Here is a 10998-nt window from a genome sequence, read left to right as displayed (position 1 = left end):
CTGTTCACCTTGTACCTTTGTAGTTTAGCACAGACGTGCTGTATATAGTTGGTTGTCAGGTCCCCTCTTCCTCATTCCCTGTGAGACCCTGCACACAACAAGTTCTTGGATGTGTGTTATCATGTCAGAAGTTCACAAGCTTCCTCCAGGGCTTCTTCCATTTTCTACACAGACGTGGTCACTGCCTCCAGGATGGTCTGTGGAGAGAGAAATCTCCACAGATCTCTCATTGGCCAGTGGTAGCTCAGCCCCGCCCCCAGCCTCTCATTGGCAAGTGGCAGCTCTGCCCCGTCCTCAGCTGCTCATTGGTCAGAGGCAGTTCCAGCCCCATGTCGCCATCTCATTGGTCAGGGGCAGCGCCACCAACTCCGATTGGCTGAGCCTCCGCACGTGCGAGCGGCCGCCATCTTCCTTCTTGGGGCTGCCCGGCTCTCCCCTCATTCTGCTGAAGCCGCACGGCAGCTGTAGGGAGGGAATAGGGTAGTATGGGGCTGTGGGTGGCAGTGGGATGAATCTAGGGCTGAATAGTGGGGGATATGGGGTTGTAGTGGGTTGAGGGGGGATACCAAGGGATATAAGGAATGGGTGGCTGTGAGGGGAATGTGAGGGCTGCAGGGGGATATGGGTTGTAGATAGCTGTTGTGGGAATGTAGAGGGATGTGGAGGTGTGGAGGGGCTATCGGGAGAGATGTAAGGCTATAAGGAGCATTTGGGGGGCTATAGAGGTATATTAGGCTGTGCGGGGTTTCTAAGAGGATTTGGGGGTGTAGGGTGCTAGGGGGACTGCAGGGGTAGATGTAGGTGTATGTGAGGCTATGGGGAGCTTCCTAGTGGCCATAGGAGGGGTATGGAGTTATAGAAAGTTGTCAGGGACTTTGATGTGGTATAGGGGTATATGGGACAGTGGGGACTCTGGGGAGAATAGAGATGACTGCGGGGGGGATACAGGGCTCATGCTGGGCTGAGGGGTCTACAGGGGATCATACAGCTCTAGGGAGCTTAGGGGCTGCAGTGTTATGTAGGGCGGTGGTGGAGGTTCTACAAGAGTCCCATAGGGTGCTCTGGGAGGGCTATAGCAGGATTGTGGGGGACATGTGTCTCTAGGGGGCTGTGGGTGGGCAGTAGGAGGATTCTAGTGGGATACAAGGCTATTTGGGATGTATAAGGCTATAGGGTGATATGGGGCTATAGAATGGGTTATAGGGGCATGTGTGGCTAGAAGGCTCTCCCTTGCTTTCCCCTCTCCTTTCCCCTCCCTGTTCCCCTTCCATAGCAGGGTGGGTGAAATGCTAGTCCTGAAATTTAAATCAGAACTTGAATTGTACTGGACTAGAATATGACTGTTTTGTGGTCTTGGATCTGAACTGTGTTTTCTCCTGGGGCTTCAGGTCCAGGTGCTGTTTAATACTGACTTATGGGAAGGTTTCAGCATCCAGTCTGCTGCTCAGGAAGAAAGAAGGAGGTTTCTGGAGGACTTGCTGACGAGTGGAGCAGCTGCTGAACCTCCCCTTCTAAGAAGTCTGCAGGTGAGGATGTGATGCATCTCAGCCTTTCCTCAGTACAAGGTATTGTCATAGGATTATGGGGTCAATGGGGGCATTGGGGTTATGGTGTCAGTGGGTTCTATGGGGCTATGGGATCTATGGGATCTATTCAGGCTGTGCTTTGCTCTGATTCTCCACCAGCACTTGTATCTGACCAGTAGCGGCCGCTAACATTCTGTGCTGGCTTTAGGCTGGGCAAGCATAGGAAGCACTGCCTGCAGCAGAACCAGCTGAGTCGAGGTACCAATGGGCTGGACTGGAAGCCCTGAGGTTTTGAGGGCCTGACGCACAGAGAAAGGCCAAAAAAGAGACCATAAGTCCCTGAGTATTTAAGGCACAAAGGAAGGCTTAGAGGTGTGATGGAGAGCACGCCTGGAGGCACAGGTATCCTAGAGGCATAGAAGGAAGCCTAAAGGCCTAGAAGTTGCCCAGAAGGCTATGAGACCTTGTCATGGTTTTGTAATTTTGTAATTTTGCTATCAGTATTCCACATCATAACATCATGTCAAGTATGGATACTTCTGTTGAATGTGCAGTCCACAGAAGAAGACTACATATTCCAGAGAACAACAGGAGTAACAATAAGTCACGGGACCAGGACTCTATATAATCTCGTTCCCAGGCTGGAGTGCCCTCCTTCTTCTCTCGAACTTCTTGGAGAGTGGGAAGCGTTCCAGCCATGTCGCCTAGAGTTCACAGTAGGCCTCTCGGTTTTCGAAAACTCTCTCTCTCTGTTTCGTTCGATTTGTTAGCCTTAATTATATTATATTGTGTTATCTTGTATTTCGGTATCATATTTAGTAAAATAAGTTTTTCCTCCTTAGATTGTCGCTGTTTTATCCCACTCCCCTTTTCCCCCTCCTTTCCGGGCCCCGGGGGGGGGCCGTGGGGTGGCTTCCCCTGTCACGGGCATAGGTAAATCTAAGTAACTCGTGACAGACCTTCAGGTAAAACAGCGTGGAGGGAGGCCGAAAGCCTGGCCAAGAGGCCTTGCAGCTTTAGTAGTCCTGAGGCCAAGCTAAGGCATGGAGGCCATGAAAGAGGGAGTCTAGAAGAGCAGAGGCCAAGAAGACCAAGGAGTCGTCCTTGAACCTAGTGGTCTGGACACCTACAGCCCAAGAAGCCTGAAGGCCTTGAAGCTGGACTGGAGGTCTTGAGACGGTCTTTGCTTCCCCTCCAGCCAGTTGGGAAGAGCTCTTCCATTGTGGAGATGGCTGTGGGTTGAGTTCAGCATCTCCTGATGTGTCACAAAGATCCAGGGCTTTCAAGAGGTCATTTATTGAAGTGCTTCAGATGGTGAATGTTCCTAGACAGAGCGCTTGTCTCCTCCAAGCTCTGAAGCCCAAGGTTTGTTCTGCAGGTCCTGATGATGGTCCAGGCATCAAACAGCCTAGAGCTGTGGATTACATAGTGAAGGGAGAGCTGGAGGAGGGCTTTGAGCAGCACTGTGCAGGAATGCAAGCATCTGGTAAGAGAAGAGATGTGTGTGCTGAGAGCACGGGCTGTACGGCTCATCTCTGTGTGCTGACAGGGAATGCAAGCAGAGCTCTTTGCTCTCTGTTCTTTCCTGTAAGGCTGCAGCCTGTCAAAGCGTGCTGCGGATGGGCAGCATGACGACAAGTTAAGGGTGGCAGCAAGAGATGCAGCGCAGCCCTCTCCAGCAGCCAGGTGTATTATTCCTCTTTCTGCTTCTTAACCTAGAAGATGTGTTGAGCTTCCATAGTTGGTGCCTTGGTCACCTGTTTTGGCGGCTTTTAAGCTCTTCCTCTTTTTCTCACATCCTAAGACAGCCAAGGACTTCCCTGTTTTGATAGGAACAGTTCATGTGCAAGGGCATGGCTGTCTGTGTCTGTTCCAGATGGTGAAGGGGATGGTTATGTGAGTGCAATGATGGAGCTGACATTTTAATGGCACTTGCAACCCGCTGATGTGCAGCCTTCAGGTACAGGGAGACAGAGAGTGGTGCCAGTCCCAATGCCCTGTGACTACAGCCTGGCATCTAACTCATTCCTTGTACAAATATTGCCTCTGAAAGAGAAAACCCATGAGATGCAGCCTGGACATGGCAAGCAGTTGATCACTGTATTTTACTGTTCATTCGATTGCATCTACTTTCCTTCAATTTGTTGGCCAAAAAAAAAGAGAATTCTTTCCTTGCCCACGTGCAGCTGTTTCTCTGAGGAATGCCTGTGGGAGTTGGTGCAAAGCAGGTTTAAAACTGAGCTGGTGACTGCAGAGGAGAAGAGTGATGTGAGGAAAAGTGATGTGAGACCCATGGGGGCAATGTGAGTAGAAATGTGGTGGGGAGTCTGAGAAGGACGTTTGTCCGTGCAGTAACAGAATAGAACTTATTGGGTACATTCTGGTTTGATATCAGTTGCACAGTGCTGATTTGATGTCTTCTTTAAACCCAAATATAAATAAATAGACAATAATTGTCTGCTGGACTCTGGCTCTTTAAGCTCTCTTCAGATACCTCTCCATTTTGATGAACAAGTTCTGAAAACCTGAAGAAGATTACAGGAAGGCACAAGACACAGGAGGCTCTTTAGATTACAATGGCCCCAGGGTGCATTTGCGGCTGAGACCATCAACATCCAGTGCAGAGAGAAGTTTGCACAAAGTGCTCAACAAGACAAAGTCAGAAGTAACAGTGAAGTTTCTAGGAGTATTAATGGGTCCACTGAGGGCTGTTACCAAGTGAGCTTCCCAGGGGACTTGTTAGAGAAGACAACTGGAAGGTATGACTACAGGAAGGCAAAGGCACTGGCATGGTGGCTCTGATGTTGAGAAACCTCTCCTTTGCCTTACGAAGCAGACAGGCTAAGTCCTGATTCCCAGACCCTTGGCAGGGAGATCCTGTCCTTCATGTTGGCTCAGGACCCTTCCTGGGCAGTGGATGGAGGTCTGTATAATGTCAAATAAAAGACACAAGGAGAGAAGATCCCAGGCTCTGCATGGGGTGCAAGGACACTGTGAGGTTCATGTCCCATGTGTGCCCTGAGTCTCATTGCAGAATGTGGGATGTGAGAATGGCCCAGTCTGAAAAAGCAGTCAATCCCAATGAAACTCTGAACTTGAGAACTCTCAGTTCCAGTGCCCTCCTTTGCACACACTGCCATAGTTTGTTGTCCTTTCTGCTCTGCAATGCTCAGAAGTGAAGCCAGTGCTCCACGTGAGGCTGCAGCAGTGCAGAGCAGAGAGGGATGATCCTTTCCCTCACCCAGCTGGCAATACCTTGCTTGATGCGCTACAGGGGACCGCTGGCCTTCCTGGCTGCCTGGGCACCCTGCTGACTCATGTTCAATTTGATGTTGACCAGGACCCCCAATCCTATTCAGTCAGATGGCTCTCCAGTGTCCCATATCCAGTCTGTGTTTATGTCCAGGGTTGCCTCTACCCAGGTGCACAATCAGGCACTTGTTCTTGTTATGCTTTATGCACTTGGTGCTTAGTGCCAACAGGTACCCAGTTCTCTGACTTGTCCACATCTCTCTGCAAGTCCTCTCCACCCTCAGTGGAGGCAACAGTACCTGTTCTTCTGGTTTCATAAGCAAACTTGCTGAAAACATCTTCTAGTCCTCCATGCAAGTCATCCGCAAAAACATGAAAGAGAACTGGCCCTAAAATGGAGCCCTAGGGAGCCCGGACAGTGACCATCTATCAGCACGATGAAACCCATTGACTGTAATCCTTTGGGCTTCACCTACTGGCCAACTGCTCACCCACCGCAATCTGTTTCTGTCGAGCCGGATGCAGGACATTCTGTCCAGAAGGGCGCTGTGAGAAACAGTATCAAAAGCTCTAAAGAAATCCTCAATGATTAGTGTGCCCTGGTGGCGCAACTGGTAGGAATGCCGCCTTGCAACATCAGGGCCCGGGGTTCGAATCCCCCCTGTGGCGCAAGTGGTAGAAGTGCCGCTCTGCTACACAGAGGCTCGAATCCCGGGGATTGGACTCGATCGATGATCTCTTCTAAGGTCCCTTCCAACCCGCATGAGACTATTACTATTACTATTACTATTACTATTACTATTACTATTACTATTACTATTACTATTACTATTACTATTACTATTACTATTACTATTACTATTACTATAACATCAGCTGGCTTCCCTTGTTCAGCTAAATTGATATAGGTGTCATAAAAGGACCTGAAATTGAATAGGACATTCCCCTGGGAATATTGTGCTGGCTGTGACCAATGAAAGAATTGTCTTTCAGCTGTTTTTCCATAACTGCCACCATCATTTTCTCCATAATTTTTCCAGGCACTGGAGTGAGACTGACAGGTCCATAATTGCCCCTGTCATCTTTCTTGCTCTTCCTTACAATGAGACAACATTTGCCAGCTTCCCATCAACTGGTATGACCCTAGATTTACTTAGATGCAATTGAAATGCAAGCCCAGATCATACCAAAGTGTCATCATTACAAGAACGTAGATGTGCCATAGCTTTGCAATGCCTTGAACTCTGGAGTATGCCACAGATGGAAGATAAAGACTGGCCTCTTCTGTTGGCAAGCAGAATAACACTACATGATACACGAGGACTGTGTCTCTGCTCTGCTCTGCTCTGCTGGCAGAGGAAAGGTGCAGGGGGTTGCTCTCATGTCAGTGCTCATATCTGACGTGTGGGGCCAAAGTGGGGAGACCAGGCTCTTTTCAGCAGTGTGTGAAGACAAGACAAGGGGAAAAAACAGAAAGTGGAGCATAGGAAGTTCTGCGCAAATGTGTGCAAGAACTTCTTTCCAGTGAGGGTGATAGAGCACAGGAACAGGCTGCCCTTGGGCTTGGGAAGTCTCCTTCTCTGGAGATATTCAAGACCCGCCTGGCCGCCTACCTGTATGCCTACCTGGTGTTCCCCAGGGGTCTGTGCTGGGGCTTGTCCTCTACAATATCTTTATTGATGACCTGGATGAGGACATTGAGTGCATCCTTTGTAAGTTTGCAGACTACACCAAATTGGCTGGGAGTGTGGATGTGCCTGGAGTTAGCAAGGCACTACTGAGGGATCTGGACAGGCTGGAGAGCTGGGCTGAAGCCACTTCAATGAGGTTAACTGAGACCAAATGCCGCGTCCTGCTTTTCAGCTACAACAACTCCAGGTGACGCTATGCAGGCTTGGAGTGAAGTAGCTGGAAGACTGTGTAGAGGAAACGGACCTGTGGGTATTGATTGATGCTCGGCTGAACATGAGCCAACAGTGTGCCCAGGTGGCCAAGAAGGTCAACGGCATCCTGCCTTGCATCAGAAACAGGATTGCCAGCAGGAGCAGAGGTGATTGTTCCCCTGTACTCAGCAATGGTGAGGCTGCACCTCAAGTTCTGTGTCCAATTTTGGGCCCCTCACTGCAAGAAAGACACTGAGGCCCAGGAACATGTTCAAAGGAGGGCAACAAAGTTGGTGAGGGGTCATATGAGGAAAGGCTGAAGGGGCTGGGAATGTTCAGCCTGGAGAATAAGAGGCTCAGGGGAGACGTTATTGCTCTCTGTAACTTCCTGAAGGGAAGTTGTAGTGAGCTGGGGGTCGGACTCTCATGTCATTTACGATAGGATTAGAGGGAATGACTTAAAGCTGCAGCAGGGGAGATTCTTGCTAAAAATTCGGAAATATTACTTCTCAGAAAGGGTGGTCAGGCACTGGAATGGACTGCCCAGGGAGGTGGTGGAGTCACCGACCCTGGGGGTGCTCAAGAAAGGATTGGATTTTGTGTTGAGGTACATGGCTTAGTGGAAGCTGTAGGTAACATGTGAACGGTTGGACTGGGTGATCTTACAGGTCTTTTACAACCTTGGTGATTCTATGATTCTATGATTCCCTTGCCCTTTTTCCTTCAGCAAACACTCCCTGGGAGGTCTCATCACATATCTGGAATTGAAATCTGGTGTTTAATTCAACAGGTTTCAAAGTACAGTCATGATGCCGTTGTCTTTCAGGAGCTGTTGGCCACGAGGACCCAGGGACATCTCAGGGGAGGCGAGTGGGAAGGATAACAATGACATCCTCTGCTGCTTAGCTGGGCAAGGCTCATGGGACACAGGGAGCTCATACAAGTGGGCAGCCCTGCAGAGAGACAGCTGTGCCCAGTGGCAGCTCTTGTGCACCGCACATCCTGCAGCTAACAGAAGGAGAAGAGAGACAGGGGAGAGAGGATGAGTACAGTGTGAGCAGACTGTGAGCTCGCAACAGGAGCATTGCTCTCATGCCATGACATGGTAAGTCTCACTGCAGACCATGCAGCTGTTGTTCCTATAGGGTTAACTAAAACTGAGACATCCAATAGCAGATCCGGCTGCAGGCACTGCATGTTTCTTTCTTGTGGAAAAAGATTTCTGCTCCAGCTGAGGGCTTCTGTGCTGCAGCACCAGAGCCCAGCCCTGAGGCTTGTGATACCCAGCACAGCTGCAGGCTGTGCAGCTGGGGCTGCAGGCGGGTGCCCAAGGCTGTCCTGCAGAGCAGGGTCCCTACTGTGCCTCAGGGGCTGTGAGCCGGGTATGGGACTCTGCTGCCTGCCAGGCTCAGCACTCAGCTTGCCCGGGGAGCTGCCCAGCATGTTATGGGGAGACATGTGGGGGGAAGAAGCCCCCCAGCAGTGCTTGTGCTGCCACAACTGCTACCTGGGGCAGGGGGATCACAGCTCCACTGCAGAACTGAGTGTTTTTACGAGTACTTTGCAAGAGGAGAGCCAAGGCAAGGATTTTCCACTTCCTGTTCTGAGTGAAGGGAAGAGGATTAGGCGCAGAAATCTAATAGGGGCTCTCAACTTTGAACACAGCTCTGAGACTCCTCAGTTTCGGGAGCTCCCCATGCATTGGTTATTTTGTGGACAGTCACTCAGATAGATTTTTTCAACAGGCATTAGTCGTTCACATGTCCTGCAAACTGGCAGATTTGTCTTAGACAATTTCAAGTGCAGAGATGCTTGGGCTGTGGTCTCTAAGAGCAGCTGCAATAAAGAGGAAAATATCCAGGAGTATGGGATATGATTAGGAAATGAGAAGAAAGTAAGACTTTCCTAATATTCTACTCTTTAAGGTATGGTTCATATTCATGAATATAAATTCATGTTCTGGAGTTAAATGATCATTTTCCAAAGGAAAGTTACAGTATAGCAGAAAGAGTGTCTCTGAGAATTGTCTGGACTTGTCATTATCTTCTGCACTCTGAACAGGACTCCAAGCCCAGAACTAGAAGATGTCCAACAGCAGCTCCATCAGTGAATTCCTCCTCCTGGTGTTGGGAGACACAAGGCAGCTGCAGCTCCTGCAGTTCTGTTTCTTGCTGGGTATCTACCTGGCTGCCCTCCTGGGCAACGGCCTCATCAGCACAGCCGTAGCCTGCGACCAGCGCCTGCACACCCCCATGTACTTCTTCCTCTTCAACCTGGCCCTCCTCGACCTGGGATGCATCTCCACCACTCTCCCCAAAGCCATGGCCAACGCCCTCTGGGACACCAGGGCCATCTCCTACACAGGATGTGTTGCACAGCTCTTTTTCTTTGTCTTCTTCCTCTCAGCAGAGTGTTCCCTTCTCACCATCATGTCCTATGACCGCTATGTTGCCATCTGCAAGCCCCTGCACTATGGGACCCTCCTGGACAGCAGAGCTTGTGCCACCATGGCAGCAGCTGCCTGGGGCACTGGAGTTATCAATTCCCTACTGCATACTGCCAGTACGTTTTCACTGCCTCTCTGCAAAGGGAATGTTTTGAACCAGTTTTTCTGTGAAATCCCCCAGATCCTCAAGCTCTCCTGCCCTGGGTCCTACATCAGGGAAGTTGTTTTTCTCATTTTTAGTGTCAGTTTAGGCTTTGGGTGCTTTGTTTTCATAGTTGTGTCTTATGTGCAGATCTTCATGGCCGTGCTGAGGATGCCCTCTGAGCAAGGACGGCACAAAGCCTTCTCCACATGCCTCCCTCACTTGGCCGTCATCACCCTATTTGTCAGCACTGCCATTTTTGCCTACATGAAGCCCCACTCCATCTCCTCCCCATCCATGGACCTGATGTTGGCACTTCTGTACTCGGTGGTGTCTCCAGTAGTGAACCCGCTCATCTACAGCATGAGGAACAGGGAGGTGAAGGATGCAGTGAGGAAAGTGATGACCAAATTTCTTTCCAAAGCAGTGAACTGCCCATCTTTTGGAATTCATGGCTTGTAATGCAGCTCTTTACTGAATCAAGCTTTCCTTTATTGTTTGTTTTGTGCCATTTTACCTGTGTAATTTATTCTTATACTTCTTTAAAAATACTGTAATCTTTTCACTACTAAGTCATTATTGAAACCAATTCCTGTTCACCTTGTACCATTGTAGTGTAGCCTAGACACACTGTACATAATGTACAAGGCTCTCTGTGAACCTTACCAGAATAAATGAAATGCCGTCACTCTCTCTGTTCTTCTTGTGAGACGTTTCAGGACCTGTACTGGTCAGACGTTCTCAGAAACCCACAGTCCAGCAGGAAGCACACAGATGTTCATCAAACTGTGCAATGGCTTCAGACTGCAACAGCTGATGGGCCATCCCTGGGCTCCTGGACGGGGTCTGTGTTTTCAGGATCACGTGTCAGTGCCTCTGAGAGTCCAGCAGCAGCAGCTGGTTTGCACGTTGGTTGTCAGGTCCCTTCTCCTCATTTCCTGTGAGGAAATTCATTTCCCTGCACACAACAAGTTCTTGGATGTGTGTTATCATGTCAGAAGTTTCCAAGCTTCTTCCAGGGCTTCTTCCATTTTGTACACAGAGGTGGTCACTGCCTCGAGGATGGTCTGTGGAGAGGGAAAGAAGTCACGGAAGGGATGCTCGCTCTCTCACTGACTGGATGTGGTTTTGGTGTTCTTCCAAGCCATGGCGCCTTCCATTTCAAAGTAGGATTCTCAGGCTTCAGAAACCTATCTCTCTTATTTTTCTTGGTTTATTAGCCTCAGTTTCAGTTAGATTGTATTATATTGTGTTATCTTGCATTCTGATATCATAGTTAGTAATATAAGTTTTTTCTCCTTAGATTGTTGCAGCTTCTCTGTTTGTCCCCTTGAGCACAGTTCCCATCTCCCTACCCCCTTTCCCTTTTCCTTTCCCATTTTTCTGGTCAGGGGTCCCATGGGCCTACAGCCCCCCCTGTCATGGACACACATTGATCTAGAGAACGCCATGACACAGAGGCAGGTCATTGCTAGGAGAGATTGTTCTTTAAAGCATCACGTCATGTACAGAAGGTAATTCTAAAAGCAAGCTTGCCAGTTCTTTATTACCTAAGTGTTTTCTGAGCAAGGAAAGATTTGAGATGCTGATTTGAGTCTACTGCCATTGAGGCCATCCATCCTTCAGGCTGAGGAGTGAGAGTGCCAGGCCCCTGTGGACTGAAGGCAGGCAAAGAAGTGGGGCTTGCTGGAGGAAAAGCCAAGAGCCAGCCCCGAGGACTCTGAGAGCAGCCTGGGGAAGGGTTTCAGG

At 49.5% G+C, this 10998-nt stretch overlaps 1 protein-coding gene across 1 annotated transcript; it reads left to right on the top strand.

Moving 5' to 3' along the window:
• Positions 1-8745: 8745 nt before the first annotated feature.
• On the top strand, positions 8746-9711 carry LOC146758626 (olfactory receptor 14C36-like). The gene has a single exon (XM_085514890.1). It carries the CDS (start codon positions 8746-8748, stop codon positions 9709-9711), a length of 966 nt encoding a protein of 321 aa, XP_085371016.1.
• The last annotated feature ends 1287 nt before the right edge of the window (positions 9712-10998 follow it).

This window comes from Coturnix japonica, chromosome 13 (genome assembly GCF_054131305.1).
Source record: "Coturnix japonica strain WE chromosome 13, WE-NBRP24, whole genome shotgun sequence".
NCBI classification, from domain to species: domain Eukaryota; kingdom Metazoa; phylum Chordata; class Aves; order Galliformes; family Phasianidae; genus Coturnix; species Coturnix japonica.
The sequence above is the reverse complement of the archived record's forward strand: the minus strand, read 5'-3'. Positions and strand labels throughout refer to the sequence as shown.

What these genes read in the sequence shown, in the direction of transcription:
- LOC146758626 (XM_085514890.1), top strand. Translation starts at nt 8,746, where the DNA reads ATGTCCAACAGCAGCTCCATCAGTGAATTCCTCCTCCTGGTGTTGGGA.